The sequence below is a fragment of the Schistocerca serialis genome, chromosome 6, assembly GCF_023864345.2.
Source record: "Schistocerca serialis cubense isolate TAMUIC-IGC-003099 chromosome 6, iqSchSeri2.2, whole genome shotgun sequence".
Classification (NCBI taxonomy): domain Eukaryota; kingdom Metazoa; phylum Arthropoda; class Insecta; order Orthoptera; family Acrididae; genus Schistocerca; species Schistocerca serialis.
In genome coordinates, this window is record NC_064643.1 from 723,630,611 (window position 1) to 723,653,866 (window position 23,256).

General features: G+C 43.4%; 1 protein-coding gene across 4 annotated transcripts in view; it reads right to left on the reverse strand.

The window, feature by feature from the left end:
• Nucleotides 1-23,256, reverse strand: part of LOC126484047 (homer protein homolog 2) — a 384,728-nt gene that overhangs the window by 136,290 nt on the left and 225,182 nt on the right. For all 4 annotated transcript variants that reach the window (XM_050107389.1, XM_050107387.1, XM_050107388.1 and 1 more), the window contains exon 2: nucleotides 15,417-15,573. In XM_050107389.1, the coding sequence (XP_049963346.1) occupies nucleotides 15,417-15,573 (157 nt within the window). The remainder of the gene's footprint in view (nucleotides 1-15,416; nucleotides 15,574-23,256) is intronic.

Consider the following 23,256-nt stretch of genomic DNA (forward strand, 5'->3'; position numbering starts at 1 on the left):
GTTTATGGAAATGACTGCCCATCTTATAACAGTATTGTGAGGCTGAAAAGGAATTTCAAAGATGGCCACATGTCCCTGACAGACAGAGCAATTGCAAAACTCGGCTGGAAAGGTCATGTTTCCAATTTTTTATGACTGTTGTGGAGTCATCCGCACAGATTAACTTGCAAAGGGTCAAAGCATAACTGGCAGATACTACAGCAGTCTTCTGGGCCAGTTACGAGAAGGTCCTGTTAAGAAACGCCGCGGCGTGCTCTCCAGAGGCGTTCGGCTTCTGGTTGACAATACTCTGGCTCATTCATCTCTAGTTACAGTTGACAAACGACGCCACGTGACTCTGAGATCTTGCAGCATGTGCCTTATTCTCCCAATCTCGCACCAAATGACCTTTCTTGTTCGCAGAAATGAAGAATCCACTGCCTGGTCGTTACTGTAGTGGAAGAGTCGTTTAAGGCAAAATCTGCAGACTTCTACATCAGGGCATTCGGAGGGTCCAGAAACTGGATGGTGACTATGCAGAAAAGAATCAAAAACAACAAATCAATAACAACGCTCAATCGCCTGTTTTTAACGGTGATAATTAGAACTTCACGATATGCGCTCATATATGCCGTTTTACAAAGATATCTGTGTTAATGACGTGGGCTGGTCATGCAAAAGAATTTGTAAATTGTGTATTGCTACCACAACCCATAGTGCAGCGCTGGAATCGATACAGTGCCAGAAAAACTGTTACCCGCAAGTAAGATCGAACCGATGCCTTTTGACCTAGAACATTTCTGTTTCAATTAAGGGGGTAGACCTGGTTGGAATTTTTTGGCCTAATTTTTTTTTTTTTTGGCCTATAAGGTTCCCTAGAGAGTCCATTTTTAAGATTCATTCATATAAAGTGTGCCATAAATGTTAAAATGCGTAAGAGACCACGATTTACTGCATGGGGGGTCTGGCGCATTGGAGCGTTCGAATACAACCGATGTAATACTGTAAGAGTTATCGACGGAACAGGGATCCTTTTGGTTTCGGATAGTATCACAGAGGTCATAGCATTTTTTTTTACACGTGCTTGAAAATGACAAACGTTTTTGCACGGATAGAAAAGGTTCTAAAATAATTGCAACAGCGCAAAAAACGCTTCGACTGGTAAGAGGAAGCCACTTAATCGATATAATTTCGTCGAAATGTTTCGAAATCGGTGAAAAAAAAAGAAAAAAAAACACCAACTCTACAGTCCTGGCATTACCGATTAAATATCTGTTCAATTTCAATATTCAAATGACACAAGTTGTAATTTTAAACGTTTGTTTCTTCAAGACAACATTTTTCAAGTTGGCGGGAACTATAACTCATGAGATATACATGCATTTACATTAACTTGTGAGTCCGGGTTTTTTCTACTGTAGTACGTACGATTTTGGCGATTTATTTTAATTTCAATTTTTGGTGGCCGTTTTTATAACGACTATTACTTCGAAAAAATGACTTATTTCAGAGTGTCGCCATTTTTTAAAATATCTCTACGTATTACGTTAGACAATATCACCAGTTTCAAAGCAGCTTTTGAAACATTATTCTAGGTTGAAAATTGTGGCGTCCGGAACTCCAAACAACTACACTCGCGTTGCGCGAAGGCCTATATCGATCTCGTGTAGTGTCTTCTGGGTGTGTTTTTTAACTTAAAAAATGCTTAATACAGTGTTAAGTGTGCACAATAAAGATCTAAAGCCAGTTTTGTAATTTGGTATTTTACTGAGGAAAAAATCATGAATATAGGTTCCAAAATAGAGTGTGACCATCTATCCCCTTTATATGCGTCGTTAATCTTACACAGGAATCGTTGAATAACCTTCACTTGGTGATAGTATTTTATGCAATTATTTCAACTAGCGATATAGACCCAGTCGGTCAAAGTAATGGGTCATGGATGATTTATCTCAGGCACACATTGACGATGTGGCAGGTTGGAGGGTATTACTATTACACAGTGAACGACAATCTCATCCATCCCACCAGTTATATCAGTGATAAATACGTTCGATAAACTGTTTATGAATTTCAATGGGTGTTTCACTGATATTTATATTTCTTAACTGACGTAATCGCATCAACTGCGTTAGAAAGACCTGTGTTTTCGATTGGGACGCCACGAATAATTTCTCTTACGTTAATGGCGCCGGGAACTAGAAACCTTTGGGAAGGACTTCTTTGTAGTACCAGCAGTTCCAAGTGATGAACGCCAGTCCCAGTGCATCCATTACATTGGAGCACTGCTGTGTCCTCCACATGATGTAGAACACAGTCACTACATCGATGAGCGCCGAACGGCTTAGTACTCAGTGCTCAGCTGAAACTGAGTCAAGCCTAGCCTCCAACAGAGTGTGCGCAAGGCAAGACCTATTTTATGCTTCCGCCTTATGTCACACAAAGAGTTTCCAAGTGGATTATTGTAAATCCCTGCTAATCTGTGTTGTCAAATATTTTCGCCATAGTTTTTGCCTACCTGCCTGTGACGAAGCTGTCTAAATGCTGCGTGCAAGCAAGCGGCCTCAATAAAAACAATTATTTTCGATGGTGAGGGTTGTGTTTATCCTACATGTTTATATTTGACGCCAAGTACATTTGGTGAGCTCAGCAGGCTTAAAATCTGGCTTCCTTCTCAGATATACCTTTCAGTGTTATACAGCCGAGACATAGCCAGGACCATGTACCGTCTCTGGGGTCTACAACGTACCAAGTACTGCAAATGTAATATCGCGCCACTGTGCCCTACATCACGCAACATGCAGACGGGCATGAGCAGCGGTTACACCTGCGTTATTAACGGGAGGTGCACGTTCATGCCATCTAATTGATGAATAATACGATGAATAATACGACATCGGAGTTATAATGAAATGTATTCGCAGTTGCGAATATGGGCAACCTTCTTTTTCTGTAGTGGTCAATCCAAGGATTGGCTTGCAACAGCTACAATGGCAGCTTGTCTCTGTGCGTCTTTCAGCTTTTCATTTCTTTATAGGTGTCACATCCCACATCTTTCACGATTTGATCCATGTACCTCAGTCGTGGTCTTCCCCTTGGTCTTTTTCCCTCGACATATCCCTCTATGATTGTGTTCAGGAGTCTTTTATGCCTTAATAGATGACCTGTAAATTGCACTCTTCTTTTAACAATGAAACTCCAGAAGCTTCTCTTCTCACCTGCTCTTTCCAGAACCGTTAGTGACCTTGTCGATACATTTTATTCTGAGCATGCGTCTATAGCACCACGTTTCAAAAGAATTTAGCTTCTGGTCTTCCTCTGTCCCGAGAGTCCATGTTTCACACTCACACTCCACACATATGATTTCAAAAATCTTCTCCTGATTTCAAGGCTGATGCTCTTTGATGTTAAGATGTTTTTCTTCTTGTTAAAAGCAGCCTTTGCTTGAGCAATTCTACTTCTCACTTCTGCCTTGCTCCTTCCATCCCTGGTAATATTACTGCCCAGATAAGTAAATTTATCAACTTGTTCAAGCAGTTCATTGCCTACATGAACTTGGACTTTCACTTGATCTTTTTGTCGCATGCCATTCCTTTTGTTTTTGCTTTATTAATTCTCATATTATATTCTTCCTCCATAACTTTATCCATTCTATTCAGTAGGACTACAAGATCTTCTTCACTTTCAGCCAGGACAGCTATATCATCGGCATATCTTATCGTATCTATTCGTTGGCCATGAATTACTACACCTGTCTGTGAATTTTCCCGTACATTTTTCAGCGCCTCTTCAATGTATACGTTAAAGATAACAGGGGATAGTGCGCAACCTTGTCGGACACCTTTCCGTATCTGCACCTCTTCTTGTTTTTTCCGTCCACGGATAACTGCAGTCTCGTTTTTGTACAGGTTCCATATCATTTTTCTATCTTTACAGTCTATTCCTACTTTTTTGAGTACCTCAAACATCTTATCCCATTTAACATTATCAAAGGCTTTCTCTACATCTACGAAAGCTATGTATGTTGTCAGGTTCTTATCTAGTCGTTTCTCTATTATTAGTTTTAGAGCAAATATTGCTTCTCTGGTTCCTCTATCTTTCCGGGATCCGAACTGGTCTTCGGAGAGTGTAGCTTCGACTTTTTGTTCTATGCGTTTTAGGATAATTGAGGTTGCTATTTTAGAGGCGTGAGTAACTAGGCTGAGCGTCCTATAATTTTCACATCTTGTAGCATTTGCCTTCTTTGGAATGGGGTTCATATGTTTTTCTCAAAGTCTGTAGGAATTTTACCCTGCTCGTACATGTTGAAAACAGGACTATACAACTCCTGATTCAGTTTTGCTCCTCCAGATTTCAGAAGTTCGGCTGGGATATTGTCGATACCAGGCGATTCGTTGTTTTTCAATTTTTTCAGAGCTGGGCAACCATCAGCTGTATAATGGAATGACTGCGTTGAAAATTTTTGCCGGACCGGGACTTGAACTGTGATTTCCCTCCTATTGTGAGAACGACTCACGACCAGATCCAAACTTCCGTATGTCGTTAACCATGTGTCTACAGCCTGTACTCTTACATTCATTATGTATATTCCCGTACAAGGGAGACTTTTTCTTGAAAGTCGATTGCCCCGTGCCCTTTTAATTCATGTATGTCCGAATGAACATTGCATCGTAATTCGGAATAACACAGGTACTGCAATAATGTAATTATCCGCCGATGAGTTGCATCGTGGCCATAAAAAGGTGATGCTAATAACCAAAATACATCTTCTCCATCTCTGCTTCCCAAATAACGGGGCGTCACCCGAAATTTAATGAAAGAACTGACTTAGCCAGAGAGAATACAAATGATTCATTCTTTCTGATACATTCACAAGGATGAAACCTTAGAGCTCACAATGGCAATGTAACAATGTACCTCCTTCTACCGGGACGGCACTTGTGGAACGTATGCAAGACAGCACAGGCCTGCCTACGTCCCACATCGGTCCTCATTACACGGCGAGACGTAATCTTTGTAATACCACCGCAGGCGCCATTAATTATACACGAAAAACATCGAAATGGAAAGCAGATAATTTCTGAACTTCATTACCGCTCGCTTGTTTTATCGGTGTAACATAATCCACAATTACAGCACCCGTTTGTACGAGCGTGGGAAAATGTGCCAGCGCTACGTGCACAAACCCATCCAGCGAGGTGAACCACGGTCATACTACGGTTGCAAACTTATCTGGCATCTACATGATGCCGTTTAAACTATACCCGAAGAACTGAAACACTGCAAAGGGTCACTTGTAAGATATTAACAGACATTTAGTCAAAGATTATCCGCGACCTTAGTCTCCGAATTTTGAAGATTTTTGTTGGTAATGCGCCGTAAACAGTATTCTATTCTCCTGTTAGTCCAACGCGTTCCTTTACTACCGGTATGACTCCATTTTAGATGGCTAAATTAACGTTTCGGGGCGTTACGTCTGCTTCAGGTTATCACCTTTATTTGCCCACGATGAAACACATCATAATTTCCTGTCCAAGCGAAGCTGATAAACCGGAGTAGATGAAACAACCCCCCCCCCCCTAAACAAAAAGTTACTAAAAACAGAATTGTAGCAGTAACTCCGAGCCGTGTTAGACTAAAACAGGAAAGAATATTGACCCTGGCGGTGGCGTATTAGTAACAAAAATATTCCTCAGTTGTATGAAATTAATAGAGTGAGATTCAGCTGCCCCTACCGCTGTCGTTTTATGCAACCCGCAATGTTATAGCTGGCCTTGATAAATGACGCGCAAGATTTTCGTACTTTTTCGTTCGCTACGTGCAAGCTCTTAGTCCTACAGAAAAAAAATGAGCAGGACCTTTTTGTTGGAAAATTTAATGTAGTTAAATTTTATAGTGGTATACGTTTTCGCTACAGGCCGCAGTTTTTGAATTTTCAAACAACACGTACAGAAGTGACCTTGAAATGCAGCCCCCACCGGTCAGGATTTCTAGGATGTCATTCATGGCACTCCCTCCTACCACTGTGCAAATATTTGCGACTGCACAAATTATTTCTTACACTTGATCTTTTTGCCGGTATTCGCTGACTGGCCTTAATACGTCACCATCTTAGTCCAGCACATACACATTTTAAAATTGATGTTTGTGTAAATTTTTCCCTAACAATTACGTGAATTTTAACAGCATAAAACAAACATTTGCATCGTTGTATTCTTCATGCCTTCTGACTACGAAACTACTGGGCTTCTTACGGTAACATTTGGATCGAACTGTTAACTTAATTAGTTTTAGCGTGACGTTTACAAAAGTCGTTTTTCGTTCATTACCCTCATAGGCATGTTTAAATTAATAACGTTAACTTGGTAGTCGACTATGCTGGTGGCGTAACTGCGCAATCAACAATGACCAAAAATGGTTGAATATCGGGAACAGTTGGCGCAGTTGGGAATTTTTGTACTGTGTTAGGAAAGAATGTCATGAACAAGATTACTAGAAATCCTGACTGTTGAGCGATGAGTGTGGAATGGGGGGCGTTTGAAGGTAACTTATGTGGTTTTTCTTGAATAAGACGAAAAGTGTGGCCTCCAGCGAAACTGTATCCCAGTACAAAATTTAACTGCGTTAAATTTCCTACAAAAATGTCCTGCTAATTTTTAGTGCAGGACTAACTTTTACATATAGTGAATGAGGAAATATGAAAATCACGGTTAGCTTTATGAAGACGGCTATAACATTGCGGGTTGCATAAAACGAGAGCGGTACAGGCAGCTGAACCACCCCGTATATACATTAAATTCATCTCATCTCAGTGTCATATAGCAAATTATGAACCAGAAAAAAAGAGGAGGGACATCAATGCCATAGTAACCATCGAACAACTGCTTTAAAAACCTGCAACTCTCTATTAGCAATTACCTAGTGAACACTACTCCGAACTAATGAGAACGAAACCTCCATACGATAAGGTGGCAGATTATGGCCATCTACGGTTTCATTTCATCACAGGTAACAGCATGACGTTACGTTGTACACTATCTTTGAAAAGAGTGTGACATTTATTGTTGGGAAACAAAGATAACAAACAAAAGTGTATCGACACCATGAACCTCAGCTACGGTACCTACTGCATTCTGGACCTAACAAAAGTACAGAGCACGTTCCTGACAGCCATTGGTTTTTCGGCGGACCGGGACCTCGAGCAAGTAGTATCAACATAATATCCGTCTCATGACTCCGCATCCAGCACGAGTTTTGTGTGGGTGCGACTACTGTTTACGAATTCGGAGAATTCCATTTTGAGGAGCAGAACAAGTAAATGCTAAACAACCCGTACTCGGGAAATTAAAGTCCTAAACAGACGTCGACAATTCAGGAAAAATAATTCTCCACAAGTAGTTTTGAGCAACGTATGTTTCCACACCTTAGAGACATCGCTCATATGTGGTACGTGTGCTAATGGCATCGGCTCTGCCATACAAGACGTCGAGTCACAGTTTAAATATGTGAAACTGGTGATGCACGGCGAAACAACACCACGGAAGGTACACGGCACTGTAACAAAGGTGGGAAGTATTTTCGCAGACTTAACCTCCCACAAGAAGCAAAGTAAAGCAGCAGAAACTGCCACGTCTCAAAATACTTTCATATGCTACTGTAACAACGAACAGAAAATGCGAGCTTCAGGTGCCACAAAACCGGCCTGCTGACTTCAAATAGTTGGTTGGCAAGCCGAAGGATATATGGTAGCGCCAAACACAGGAGGGGCATTTCTGTCCCTGTGGACACTGGGAAGCAAATACGCTGACGCGACGCACGTATGCCTCTGCTCAGGAATGGGTAAACAGTACTCCACTAGCTGCGGCGCAATCACATCGCGTATCGGGGCGGCGTGCTTCGCGGAGGCAAGGCGGGCGTGCTTTACAAACACGGAGCTATTCTCGGAAGACCGGAAATTCACTCGCACATGTTTTAAAGTATTTCTCTTGGACAACACAGCTGTACTCCAAAATGAGGACAGCGACTGAAACCACAGAAATCGACCAGCCCTCTCGGATAAAGTTTTCCTGACGAATACTTTGCACGTAAGAGACGGCTTTAACAGGGCTGCGACTGTTAATAAATACAAGTAAAACAGTTCTTGGGTCAGTTATTTTTTTATTTTGCCACTACAGTCCACACCATCATCATCTCGCGAAGTACTGTTTATTTATATTGCTATTGTTGGTGAAGAGTACAGACGTCTTTTCACATAGATCAAGGGCAATGCAGGTTATGTTGCGTGTTTTGAGGTACGGTAGAGCGGTTGAAATTCTGCATACCGCTGCCTGCTATATGTCCTCTCCACTGTACATTATGTTTACAGTGTACAAATAACATTATGTACAGTGGAGAAGACGTACATCGGGCAGTAGAATGCAGAACTTTTACACCTCTACCATACCTCAAAACACGCAACATAACATATACTGCCCAAGGTCTGCTCGCCTGCCGGGATAGCCGAGCGGTTCTAGGCCTACAGTCTGGAACCGCACGACCGCTAGGTCGCAGGTTCAAATCCTGCCTCGGGCATGGACATGGGTGATGTCCTTAGGTTAGATAGGTTTAAGTAGTTCTAAGTTCTAGGGGACTGATGACCTCAGAAGTTGAGTCCCATAGTGCTCAGAGCCATTTGAACCTAGGTCTGCTCCTGTAAAAAGACGTCTGTACTCTTCACCAACAACAGCTGTGTAAATAAACAATTCTCCACCTGAAGATGATGGTGTGAACCATCGAAACACGTAGTGGCAAAATAAACAAGTGACTGACGCATAAAGTGTTTTATTTGTTAAGTTCTCCCGAAATCCTCGAGAGCTTCCGGTAGCTCAGTACACGAGACTAGCGCAGGCTGCAGAGTGGCGATTTTCGGTGTTGGCAGAGATCGGCGGGGTGCCTATGTCAGGCACAAGCCAGACATAGCGGGGGGAGCGAGCGACAAGGTGTGTCACGCTCACTTCCCTTTGGGCCGTGACGCTGTCACTCGCCCCGTGAACACGACATTGGCGGTAGGAACCGTGGGGAAACGCCATCGGATAAAGCCTGGATACTTACTTCCGAATGAAGCCCTCTGTGTCTCGCTCACAGGTGCCGCTAATGTCAATGAATTTTGGTAATGTTTCGTAAAACCCCAAACCACGCGTCGAAGAAACCGGCTGGACAGTTATCGTTGTACAACTTTTTGAAGAAATAGTTCTGCACATCCATCAAACGAATAAATTTAATATCAAGCCTTCATAAACATTCCGTTTTTAGAATAGTCTATCATAAATGAAAATTCGTCCACAGCCGTTCATTTTCCAAGAAGTCAGAAATAGGCAGCGAACTCTTACGCCGCTTGTAACAGTAGAGATGTATTTTTTAAAGTGGTGCCTAGCACACATTGCCGTATGAACTGTAGAGTAATCGTGTAAATGTAGACTGACAGGAAGAGAACGGTACCACATGTCTTGCACCGCGCTTTGCGGCTGTACTCCTGAGCGGAAGGCAGCACGGAGGGGAAGCACACGTCATTAAGCAGAGCTTTGCATAAACATGACGCGGTTAGTTACTGGGTAATGAGGTGAGCGCCGCGGTCGCAGGGCTCCCTGTGCCCGTCTGCGGCTGGCAGCCCCACACAGCACTGCGCCACTGGCGTACGTCCGACATGCCACACTGGTACGGAATAGGCGCCATCTCCCAGCACTGTACAAGATACTGTGCCTGCAGCCGTCGTCCGATAGGAAAGTCTCAACAATGCATGGTAGAATACACTTGGTTTCCACCAGAACATCGTGAAGGTATTAAGGGCGGTAGGACGTCAAACGGGCCGACTTGGAGTAGGAGAGGCATCTCAGGACATTTTTATTTCCAGTGTCTATACTTTTACAAATAAATTCATAAAACTTTGTCAGCATCATCAGGAAGGATTCAGGATTCACACCCATTGCAGTGGAAGTTCGAAAACATAGCAAAATAAATTTTTTTACGTGCGAAATTTCATCATTTTTTCACTTACTAATGGCTGCATTTGTTGCTATAGGTACACTTTTCTTCATAAGTTAGATTCTTCGATGAATTTTTCACAGCATACAAACCATACTTACAGGAGTACGAAACTCTAGAATTTATTTAATTTACAAAAAAATGAATGAGCTGTTATATTTTAAAGTTCATGTTTCGAAAAAACAAATTTTTACCCCAGTTTTTAATAGATTTGGAAAATTCTAGTGTTTCATACACCTTTGAGTATGGTTTGTATGCTGTGCAAAGTTCACCGAAGAATCTCTTTTACTTATGAAGAAAAGTGTGCGTATAGCAACAAATGAAAGTGAAAAAAATGATGAAATTTCACATTTAAAAAATATTTATTTTGTTATGTTTTCGAACTTCCACTGCTGTGACTGTAAATTCTGAATCCCTCCTGGTCATGCTGACAAAGTTTTATGAATCTATTTGTAAAAGTGTAGACAGTGGAAATTAAAATGTCCTGTGATGGCTCTCCCGTTCCAAGTCGGCCCGTTTGACGTCCTACCCCCCTTAACGTAGAAATCACCGGCAAACCGTTTCCTGACATTTTACTGTGATAGAAGAATCTTTAGCGAGATTCAGTTGTTCATGGGTGTCAGATAAGACGAAAGCGTGGGATTGCACATTCAATCGCCTGTGGATTTTTTCCCCAATTATAGCATCTTTCATCTCTGGCAATGACCTGTTAATGTGAAAAATGCGAAGCTGGGTCGTGATTTCGAGTACACGTTAAAATGCAGCCGATACCCCCTCCCCGCCCCCTCACCCTCTCCCAAATATCTGGCTGAATGTGTCTGAGGAAGGCTGGGCGTACCACATTCAATGTCATCGTGGCTGGTAAAGTACAGTGGTGACCAAACCAACATACGGGCGGAGCACAGCTTTAATTTTTACATAATTTGCAAGACTTTTATATCAGTAAGTGTCCGTATAATCCAGGAGGGTACCTCGCACAACAGAATTCTGTCGCTTCCTCTGGTGATTTTAGTAGTAGTAGTAGTAGTAGTAGTACTTGTTGTTGTTGTTGTTGTTGTAGCAGTACTTGTTGTTGTTGTAGCAGTATGAGGGCATGCAGTAACGTTAAAGTGTGTGTCAATTCCTAAGCGACCAAACTGCTGAAGTCATCGGTCCCTCGGCTTACACAACTTTAACTTACGCTAAGAACAACACACCCACCCACGTCCGAGGGAGGACTCGAACCTCTGGCGGGAGGGGCCGCGCAGTTCGTGACATGGCGCCTCTAACCGCGCGGCCACTCTACGCGACGGTGAAGTAAGCACTTCGATTTTTTTATGCGAACACTCTTACCGTACTTTCAATAAACCAAAAGTCATCAACATTCTACCCCATCAACATTCTACGCCATCAACATTCTACGCCATCAACATTCTACGCCATCAACATTCTACGCCATCAACATTCTACGCCATCAACATTCTACGCCATCAACATTCTACGCCATCAACATTCTACGCCATCAACATTCTACGCCATCAACATTCTACGCCATCAACATTCTACGCCATCAACATTCTACGCCATCAACATTCTACGCCATCAACATTCTACGCCATCAACATTCTACGCCATCAACATTCTACGCCATCAACATTCTACGCCATCAACATTCTACGCCATCAACATTCTACGCCATCAACATTCTACGTCTTTACTCTCAGCAAAGTCAACCCGGCGAAGAACCCATTTCTACCAACGAGAGGTCAGTTTGTCGACACCATTCTTGCGGGAAAGGCGACTTCCTCCACCACGAGCCCTGTTTGCTTTTCAGTTTTCCTCTCTAATTCCCTCTCGTGAGTAGACAAAATAATTTCACTGAGGTCGTGTTTAGATAGTGTTCTTTTCAGTTTATGAAATGATTACTTCTTTCAAATAGTTAAGCGAGTTGTTATGTAAAAAAAAAAAAGGCTCAACAAGTGGAGCTGACAGCTGTCTACTGCACTGAAGCGCCTGTTCCAAGTGTACCATGCTGTCAGTAGGATACATTCAACATTGCTGATTTCATTGCTACCACTATCAATGGATGGAATACTTTTCACATCATAATGGGTATAAACTGCATCACCCCAGTCTCAGCTCGCCCAGAGGCTTAAATTGACTCCCACAGCAACAGGAGTATATCGCCTAAGTATTATGGAACTTGAGTATTTCAGCGTAATTCAAGCAACGCATTACTGTTCAAAAAATGGTTCAAATGGCTCTGAGCACTATGGGACTTAACATCTGAGGTCATCAGTCCCCTAGAACTTAGAACTACTTAAACCTAACTAACCTAAGGACAGCACACACATCCATGCCCGAGGCAGGATTCGAACCTGCGACGTAGCGGTCGCGCGGTTCCAGACTGAAGCGCCTAGAACCGCTCGGCCACTTCGGCCGGCTGCATTACTGTTCTATATTTGAAAATGATCAGTCGTATTCCACCAGATATATTGCCACCCACCTTGCAAGATGTGCTGTGGATGGGTGGTAAATTGCTGCACTCAGCGCAGCCCACTCTGCAAAGCATTTGCCGAATGAAAGAGTTATATGCAGTCTACCAGAACACAAAGATCAGATAAAAGTGCACCAACTTTCTGATTACTTATTAATTCATCAACAAGTGTCTACAACATGGTTAAAAAAAATCGCTGGCGACAGTAACAGATGCAAGGGGCCAAATTTGGCTGTCCAATACCTTTCCCACCAACACTAAATAGGTCACTGACGATATCATACATACAAATTAATCACTTCTCATCCTTGTTTATGGAAACATATATTACATAAAAGCTCACTTAAATGCAGATGAATACGCAATTTCTAAACTGAAAAGAATTCCAATATATAAACACGATCTCATTGAAATTATTTTGTCTACTCAAATGACAGAACTGGACAGGAAAAGATGTAGTCAGTCTGTCTGTCTGTAAACTGAAAAGCGAGCAGCACACGTGTTGGGGAGGTAGCTTTTCCCGAAGAACGCTAAAACTAAAAAATCGGTTTCCCCTCTAGCAATGTATATGAAAAGTATTAAGAGATTTAAATATAATCTGCCCAAATGGGTTCCTTGCATTAGTATTATTAGCAACTGATATCTGTATTATATTTAGTGTTAACGCACTTTGTGGAAAATAAACACCCCGGGCATGTCTGGGCACTGTGTCGCCTGCTGTTCATAAGGCAACTGCAGAAGAATCAGTAAAGGTTTGGTAAACGCCCTGAAGTTGCTTCTTGTGACGTAGTGGGATAGAGAGCGCGGGAAACCCCCCGCTCGCTCTTCAGTTTGGAGATCTATGAAGAAGGACCAACACAATCCTGAGACCTACCTTTCCTCGCGCTTCCAGCCTCCATCCCACTCCCCCACCCTCCGCCACCCGCCATCCCCGCTACTTTGTTACACCCCTAGCACACACTTATTCCTTAATACGGCATTACTGCATTTGGATGTGGTACACACACTTCATAATTTTTTCAACCATATTCATTTAAAGATAAGCATTAATTTTACACCGTTAAAACACTATTTTTAATACTATGCGATTTTCCCATCCCCTGTAACGTGAAACTATTATTGCTGGAGAAAAAAAAGTGAATAGAACCTTCTTTGTAGGAAATTCAATATAGTTTAATTTTGTAATGGGAAACATTTTCGCTAGAAGCCGCAGTTTTCATTTATTCTAAGAACCTCCAAACGCCCCACATTCACGCTGTTACCCCACCACCAGTAGGGATTTTTTTTGTATTTTTTCATGGCACTCCCTCCTACCACTGTACAAAAATTTGTGACTACACTAATTTTCACTCAATTCGACCTTTATTGGCCTCCGTTAACTGGGCTAATCCTCTAGTCCAGATAATGGTAGGAGAGACTAGCCGCCGGAAGCGTCTATGATCTCGACTCGTGTGATTTCACGAAAATCATGGAAACCCCAAAACCCGGATGAAGAGGCCGGACAGGGTCCATCATGATCGTGAATGCGATCCCAGTCTGGCGTCCGGAACACCTCGCTCACTGTCGGCACAAATCTTAGGATTGTCGTTCCATAAATATTTACAAAGTCAGTCTTGTGATACGACGTTAGTCTACTGATTGCCAAATATCCCTCTTGTTATCTCATCAGCACCAGCTACTTATCCTGTTGCCACTGTTTTACCTCTACGTAACAGTGGTTTCAACCTTCTCAGCGTATCAGTTGCTGAATATCTACTTGCCTGCAGTGTCCTGTTCCAAACGCTGTTGTTTAGAACTAATTCCTTACGCTTCGGATGGTGCTTTGCATGGGGAATTTCAATAACTGAAGGAATAATCCCTTCTGTCTTGTACTTTGACCAATTAGGGCAATTTTAGTACACAAAATGCGAACTTCCTCTACCTCTATTGTGAAGCCCTTTCTGTCGCTTTCATCCACTCTTCGCTGTCTTCTTTGCGTTCGTACGCCGCTGACAAACTGAACAAAAATTGAAATTTTTTGGCTCTCTCAGTTTCAAGGTACATAGAATCAAAATACTAAATTAAAGTGGCAAATAAAAAGAAGACTTACACCGTTCGCTGCTTTTCTCTAAGAAAGTGGTAAGTGGCTGAATACTACAAAATATCTCCACAGTATTCTCCTATCGATTGTAATGTTTTGAAATTCTGCTCAAATATAATTTTGTAATCGAGGATCATAACGCTATTTGGGCATTAGGAACAGTCAGTGCTAAAGGGTGAAAACTGAGTTTGAAGAACTCCATTTTTCGTGTTCATTTGTTCGTTTTCAGGGGCTACAAGCAGATAAAGGCATATTACGTAGACAGAGGCAATAGATTAACTACTTTTAATTTTTATTGTAAACTAGAAATAAACTTAAGTCTTAAGTTTTCTCCTTGTATGGCGTCGCAAGTTTGTTGTGGTTCCTCCCGTTCTTAATCTTTTAAAGGAAATTGAGCACTGTATTTCACTGGTACGGCACTTCATAAAATACTTCCAGACTAGGTATGGAGTCATTCTGTAATACAACTGATGTCCGTCAACGACAGCTTGAAACTACCCAGATGGAGTAAGTCTTGCACTCGCCTTGTACACGCGTACCACCCAACAGACCACGCCACGTGGTAACAGGTACATTATTGTCTCAGCAATGCTGTACCAATGCTCGTTTCTGTCGGCATTGTTATTAAAATAGCAATGACAGCGTTCCTCATTTCCTATGAAGCGCAGTATTTCAAGGTAATGGAAATTTTACGAAAAAAATACTCGTTTTTTAAAAAATAGGTTCTACGGTTAACTGATATTTACGTCTTTTTTGCCCGGTTACTAATAAAAAATAAAAACCTGTTATAAACGAGACGAGACGAATGCCGAAAAGCGGGTACTTGGCATCGCTACTCCCGCGGCCGCGCTACCCACTCACCTTGGTGCCCTCGACGCTGATGATGCGGTACAGGCTGCGCGTCGAGTCGTAGAAGAAGGAGACGCTGACCGCCGCGCTGGACGCCGAGATCCACGACCGCTTCGTCTTGGGGTCGATGTGGAAGACGTGCGCTTTGCACGAGAAGATCGGCTGCTCACTGCAACACACGAAAACAGGCGGCCGTCAGTAACACTGATACAGCAGCGGGCGACATGCACATTCCCTCCAACGGGGAAAACAAAATCTCCTATTTTTCTCGTAGACGAAGGTCGAGCATCCTTTCTTAAATGGCTACTGTATACGAGTACCTAATACACCTTACGCACTATCGACTGGGTGCCAGCAACCAGAAAACAAACGGAGTACGCTCGCTAACGCACTTGGCTGCCACAACCGACGAGTCGCTGGATCTGGTGAAGGAGCGATAGGGGAACGAAAGACATAGCTTGAGGGAAGTCACCTGTCTGCATTGTGTTTAGCAACCAGACGACGACCAGATTACTTGAGGCTCGTATTCAAAAGACGACGACTGCTACATAGCGTTTTATCATCTAACTGAACGCCTTAGGACGATATAGGACACTGTTCCACTAAATATTATAACAGCACATGAAAGTGGGACGAAATTCACTGATGTTCAATATTACAGCAACAAACCGAAATTCTGCGAGGCTGCGTTTATTTTGCCACAAAACAGTATCAACAGATGACAGAAAAGTAGAAACAATGCAAAGAATACGTAATGTAAACAACTGCAACATGCATAACAGCGGACAACAATTTTCTTCGTTTTTTCCAGCTTAAGGGGGGTAGGACGTCAAACGGGCCGTCTTGGAGCAGGAGACACACCACAGGACATTTTATTTCCACTGTCTATACTTTTACGAATAAATTCATAAAACTTTGTCAGCATGACCAGGAAGGATTCAGGATTCACACTCATAGTAGTGCAAGTTCAAAAACACGACAAAATAATTTTTTTTAGATGTGAAAGTTCATCATTTTTTCACTTCAATTGGCTGCGTTTGTTGCTATAGGTACACGTTTCTTCATAAGTAAGAGAGATGCTTCGATGAATTTTGCACAGCATACAATCCATACTTACACGTGTATGCAACTCTAATAATTATTTAATTTATGAAAAAATGAATGTGCTGTTATATATTAAATTTCATGTTTAGAAAAAACTCAAATTTTATAGTTAATTATCTCAATTTTTACCACAGTTTTTAATAGATTTGGAAAATTCTAGAGTTTCATACACCTGTAAGTATGGTTTGTATGCTGTGCAAAATTCATCCCAGAATCTCGCTTACGTATGAAGAAAAGTGTACCTATAGCAACAAATGCAGCCAATGGTAAGTGAAAAAAGGTGAAATACAAATGTAAAAAAATAAATTATTTTCTTATATTTTTGAACTGACACCACTGTAAGTAAATCCTGAATCCTTTCTGGTCATTCTGACAAATTTTTATGAATTTATTTTTGAAAGAATAAACAGTGGAAATTAAAATGTCCTGTGGTGTGTCTCCTGCTCCAAGTCGTGCCGTTTGACGTCCTACCCCCCTTAACGGGCTTCCACACCCACTCTGACAACTGGTTACTGTGCTCAGTATGGGGTGTGACCACCTCTGGCAGCAATGAAGGCTTGACAACGACGGGGCATGCTGTGGATGGTGACATCAATTTCACGTTTCCGCAATGACGGCCGTTCCTCCTGCACAGCTGCTCACAAGTCTTGGAGAGTCAAATCGAGAGAACGCGCGAGTCACGCGGTGCGTCCAATATCTTCAGTTCCCAAGAAAGCATCAGCCAACCGTGCTCTATGAGGTCGTGCATTATCCTCCATCAACAGGAAGTCTGGGCCCGCAACAACCGCACATGAGATCCTCAAGATCTTGTTACGATACCTGACAGCAGTTAAATCTTGCCGATTCACCTGTACTATTTCATGAAGAGGTGTTCGAGTGGTCAACACAGTCCCGGCCCATACCATTAGGCATTCTCCTTGATATCGGTCTGTGATAAGAACACAGAGCCACTGTTCGACCGTCCGGGTGGCATGCTGATCCTCCATTCTAGCCGTTACCTTCTGCGAATACGCGTTAGAGGTACACACACAGCACGTCTTCGACAATAAAGGCCACTCTGCCGAAGCCTTCTGTCATCGTTTACCTCGGTACAAACGTCCAGTGGATGTTGCGATGTCGGATGCCAGTTGCCGTGCGGTACTAAGCCGGCACCGTCGTGCCAAATAATGGTCTTCTCTTTCTGATGTCACACATGGTCGGCCCTGCCCTGGTCTTCTAGATACATTTTCGGCCTCTATAAACTGTCTCGCCGCATCCGAGGAACAACAGAACGATTCACATTAAGTCATCAGGCCACATCAGTTTGCGACTGTTCTGCTTCGATTTTTCCTACGGCCCTCCACCGCAAACCGTTTGGTAAGGTAGGCGCCTTCTCTGTGTCATACTACACCGTCTGTGACTGTATACACGTGGATGTGGGACTACCCTGCAAAGACTAGCCACTTCATAGGTGCCCTGACGTCATTGCTGGCGTGGTTGTCTGTTGACCGAAATGCCATTTCCGTGTTGAACACGATCGTACGGACATGTGTAGACAGTTTGTATGATTGTATAGCGAATTACACACAGGAGCGGGAAATAGCGTTTTGTTGCTTTAATTTTAGACACCAGTGTAGTTGATATCATTGTGGGTGAGAAAACTGGGCGACAAAGGAAAAAGAACTAGATCAGCAATAATTTTAATTTACAAGCAATTCTTATTAAAACGTAATATCTACAATTTTGCTACACCCCAAGTAGAAACGATAGGAAAATTATTTACTTGAAATATTTATTGACATTTCATCATAGTTTTATAAAATTTTTTGTAATAATTTCAGTGTTTCATTTTTTTCAACAACGAGGAAAGTACGTGTTACAACTAACAAAATCTATTGAACAATACGGCTTCAACGATTTAAAACACCAAACAGAACACATTACAATAAAATCATTCATAATAATGCAATGCAATAATTTTATATAGCAGTTTACTTCACTCTAGCGGAACTTCAGCCACGGAAGAAATAGCAAAAACCACAAACTACCCTTACTGACGCCTTACGTAAGGAAAAGACGTACTACTACATTTTCTCACATCATTACAGAAAACTTTGACTAAAGCATTACTACTTCTTTCTTGCAGCAGATGGTGCATCAGATACTTTTTCCTGGCCCATTTGTTCGAAGCGATCTCGAAAATTACCACCACTCTTCACTGAAAACGAAGAGCCCAGATTGCTTGCTCCCTAGTCTCCTCCCTACTTTCGGTCGCTGACAACTGGGGCGCCAGCAACTGGTCAAATGTATGTGTAACAGGCTAAGTGTATGACCGTTCGATAATGGATTTTGTTTCTTCATTTATTTTTAAAAAGATAATGAATAGCTGATGAATATCTCGATGCTATTTCTCTTAATGTAAACACTCGCGCATCTTCTTGACTTTGGCAGGGAGTGGGGCTTGTAAACTGAAATCAGAAATGGACTGTCAAGGATAAAAATTGCGAAATGTTTTCAGTATGAGTTTCTGTGCGTAAGTTAACCACGTCTGCTATTCGGTGTGAGTGTACAGAGGTCGTGCTAATTCTTACGATGGCTGTGGCACTATTAAAGAAGGCATGGCGAATAGTGACAATAGTTATCGAAGATCATTCAATGTATTGTGTACTGTTCACAGCGAAGGATGCTTCATATCAGTATTAACGATTTTCTGCCCTGAGGAAAAATGACAGTATCGGCAAGAGTGGCGGGTTGTCAACTGAAATCCTAGTGTCGGCGCAGTATTGGCAATAAGAGACCACGATTAGTGCTTCCGGCCTGACAGCAGGCAGTACATGATCCGCTACTACCTTCAGTGCGTCAGTATGCGTCTCCCAGTTACGTGTACTCTTATCTAAACCAGCACAGAAATACTGTGAACTTATGCTTTCACTTCGTCTGCGAGGTGTTCACACGGCAGAACTTAATCGCAGAAGAGTGATTAAAACTGTGTCTTGAACCCTTATCTGTGTCACGGAGTCTCGTTCTTATAAATGAAAAGTTCCATTTTTGCTAACTGAAGAATCTGTACCCACTCTTGCTGTCTAAGATCGGCCCGCTGATAGTCGGGCTGTGGTGCGAGATGCGACAAATTTGGAAGCTGCGCAGTGAGTTGGTGTCTGTCTACGTATCTGCCTGACTGGACTCTAACCAGCTGGCAGTCCCTTTGAAACGGCATTTACAAAAGGGAAACTTAGGACAGCACAGAGAGCCATGGAGAAATCAATGCTGGGCTATACAAGAAAGGATAGGAAAGGGCAGATGACATCCGGTATGTGACGAAGGTTAACGACATCTTAGAGACAGTAGGTTCCTTGCAATGGCAGTGGGCTGGCCACCTTGCAAGGAGAAAAGACAACAGATGGACGAAGCTAGTACTGGAGTGGAGTCTGAGAGAGCACTGGAGGCCTAGAGGAAGACCACCAGACAGATGGGACAAAGACATCAAGAAGTCGCTGGTAACACCTGGCAGAGAACTGCCCAAGACCGTCCCACTTGGAGAAGACTGCTGAAAGCCTACCTGAACCCACGACTCGAAGAGGCCACATCATTTAATGATAATGATGATGATGATGATTATATGGCCCGAAACATCAACGAAGTTTTATAGTAATATTTCAGTAACTTAAAGGTACAGATTAAATCGCTGACTTAACTAACACGTCGAATAGCGAGATCGGATACGTACGCACTCTTGAGGAATTGCTCGACCCCCACAGGTGTGTGTGGTTAGAACTAGGACTGCTGATATTTTTAAAATATCGGGAATCCGATTACGTCACAATTTCTCCTAACAAGTCTCCGCCCACGACAACGACCAATATTGTCATTTAGATTTTTGTTCATCATTTTCAGCAACTGTTTCTGAAGCTTGCTGATGTGAAGAAGTAGCACACTAGCTGCGTTACTTTTTTTTTTCTTCAAGCAATCTCAGTGTGTTATTTCTTCACACCAGGAATCTTGTTATTCGCCGGCCGGGGTGGCCGAGCGGTTCTAGGCGCTACAGTGTGGAACCGCGCGACCGCTACGGTCGCAGGTTCGAATCCTGCCTCGGGCATGGATGTGTGTGCTGTCCTTAGGTTAGTTAGGTTTAAGTAGTTCTAAGTTCTAGGGGACTGATGACCGAAGAAGTTAAGTCACATAATGCTCAGAGCCATTTGAACCATTTTTGTTATTCCATTCACCCCCCCCCCCCCCCCACCCCCAAGTGCAATTGGACTACTACTCTGAGCCATCTATACTTGCTTCAAACAGTCAAAGAGAAAGTACGGACGTGATGAAAATTCAAGTAGTAAGACTCTTATACACAGTGAAAGTAAAATTATGTTTACTACAGTTTCAAAGGAGCAGTTTCAAATATTTGCCGAAAATTGCGAAAAAAAAAAAAAAATAAAGACACCGGCGCTCGATACTGCCATTTCCATATCGATGCACGGATATATCATGGAAAATAATATCGGCCGTATTTATCGTTATCATCATGGAAGAATTTTCGATATATCTAGAAGGTACATTCTGATAAAAAATCGATATTCCTCCACAGCTCTAGTTCGAAAGTCGGCGCCTGGCTGTGGGCAGACGCGTTCTCAATCACCGCTCTATGTCTCGGCGCCAGGACAGGTGTCACCCACTCTATTCATCAATCCCAAAATCATCAATAAGAATACAAAGCTACATTTACCCGTCAGACAAGCGCAGGTTTGGGGAACAATGCACAGGCTTCCCGCGCCAATCTATGTCACAGCGTTGCGCTTTGGCCTAATGACAAAGCGTCGTCGGACATCTCTGAACTAACTGCAACAGGAACAAGGCCTTCGTTCAGATTTCGATATACGGCTCTCGACGTTCGACATGGAGGGACGGGAGAAAGAGAGTACATGGGCGCCGCATCGCGCTGCGGGGGTCGCGGTAGCGCCCGACCCGAGGCAGCAGCAGGGTGCGGTGTAGCGTGAGGGGGGGGGGGGGGGGGGGGTAATGCAGTGAGGGCAGGAGTGCATGAGAGCGGCGCGCCAGGCGCACATAGCACAGACCGGCAGCTTTGATAAATCAGCGCAGGGAGCCGAACCGTGGCGTGCCAGGCCACGCGGCATTAATCACCGTGTGTGTGTGTGTGTGTGTGTGTGTGAGCGTGCGCGCGCCGCAGAGCGAAAACATGCCCAGCCGCCGACACTAACGTGTCGACAGCACCGACCAGCCGTCGGAGGCGCGTTTGATCGGTGTCGCTGTTGATCAGTATGTGTCCGAATACTACACAGCGGAAAATTTCATTCAGGCCGCCGATCAGACTTTCCGACAACATACTACATTCAGAATCGCCCCAAGAAAGAGCAAAGCTGAAAGCTCCATTCGCTTACTTAACCCTGCATTGCTACTGGTGGGTCGCCCGGGCTCTGACTTGTGTGAACGATTCGTTTTTGTTAGGTACCCAACACTGCACACGAGCAGCGTTCCCTGTAGCTTCCTATCATGCACAGCTGTGCCATTTGCTCGTCAAGTGACGGCGGAAGTCCACTGTGTAGGAGTGCGCGTAGTGTGTTTGGGTCTGCCAGACCGACCACAGCAAGTAGGTAAGTACTTGTTGGGGCTATAGGACCCAGAGTAGCTACGATGGTATCGTTTGTCCCAACACAAATACGTTTGTAGTCACATTCAAATTGCTGAATCAGCCTATTTATTTCAGATTAGGGCTATAAGGATGTAACACAAGATCTGTGTAACGATGCACTGCGAAATGAAATCATTAGTGACGAATAAGGTGACGAAGGTGGAGACGTAGACGTCGAACTACACTGCTGGCCACCGTAAATGCAACACCAAGAAAGACAAGAGGTAGCACAACAAAATTTATTTTGTAGATAACATGTTGACCAAGTATCAAATGATTACGTTTACAGACGTCTGTGACATGTGGCTCTGAGCACTATGGGACTTAACATCTATGGTCATCAATCCCCTAGAACTTAGAACTACTTAAACCTAACTAACCTAAGGACAGCACACAACACCCAGCCATCACGAGGCAGAGAAAATCCCTGACCCCTCCGGGAATCGAACCCGGGAACCCGGGCGTGGGAAGCGAGAACGCTACCGCACGACCACGAGATGCGGGCTTGTGACATGTGGTTCCTGCCAGAATCAGCAGCTAGAGTAGCCGCCATTGTTGGAGATCACCGCTGCCACACGTCTCGGCATTGTTTCAAAGAGACGTTGGATGTGTTCCTGGGGTACAGCAGCCCAAGCAGCTTCCACACGTTGCCAAAGATCATCTGGTGTGGCAGCTGGGGATGTAATCTGGGTCACTCGTTGAGCAACCATGGACCACATGTTTTCTATCGGCGAATGATGAGGAGATAGAGCCGGCCAGGGAAGCAATTCAATCTGGTTATTGACGAAGAACCTTTGGACACTGCGTGCCACGTGTGGTCGCGCATTATCCTGTTGAAATATGGCTGTGGCCGAGCCCTGAAGGTAAGGAAGGACAACTGGCTCCAGCACATCGGATATGTACTGCCGGCTATTTAAAGTACCGGCAATGCGTACTAGAGGCGTGCGAGAGTAATATCCAATACCGCCCCATACAATAATACCCGGTGCAAGACCAGTGTGGCGGTGATAATGCAGCTGTCCAGCATCCTCTCTCTACAGTGTCTCCACACTCGAATCCGACCATCGTGGTGCTGCAGACAGAAGCGTGCCTCGTCAGTAAAGACAATGTCATTCCATTCTGCCG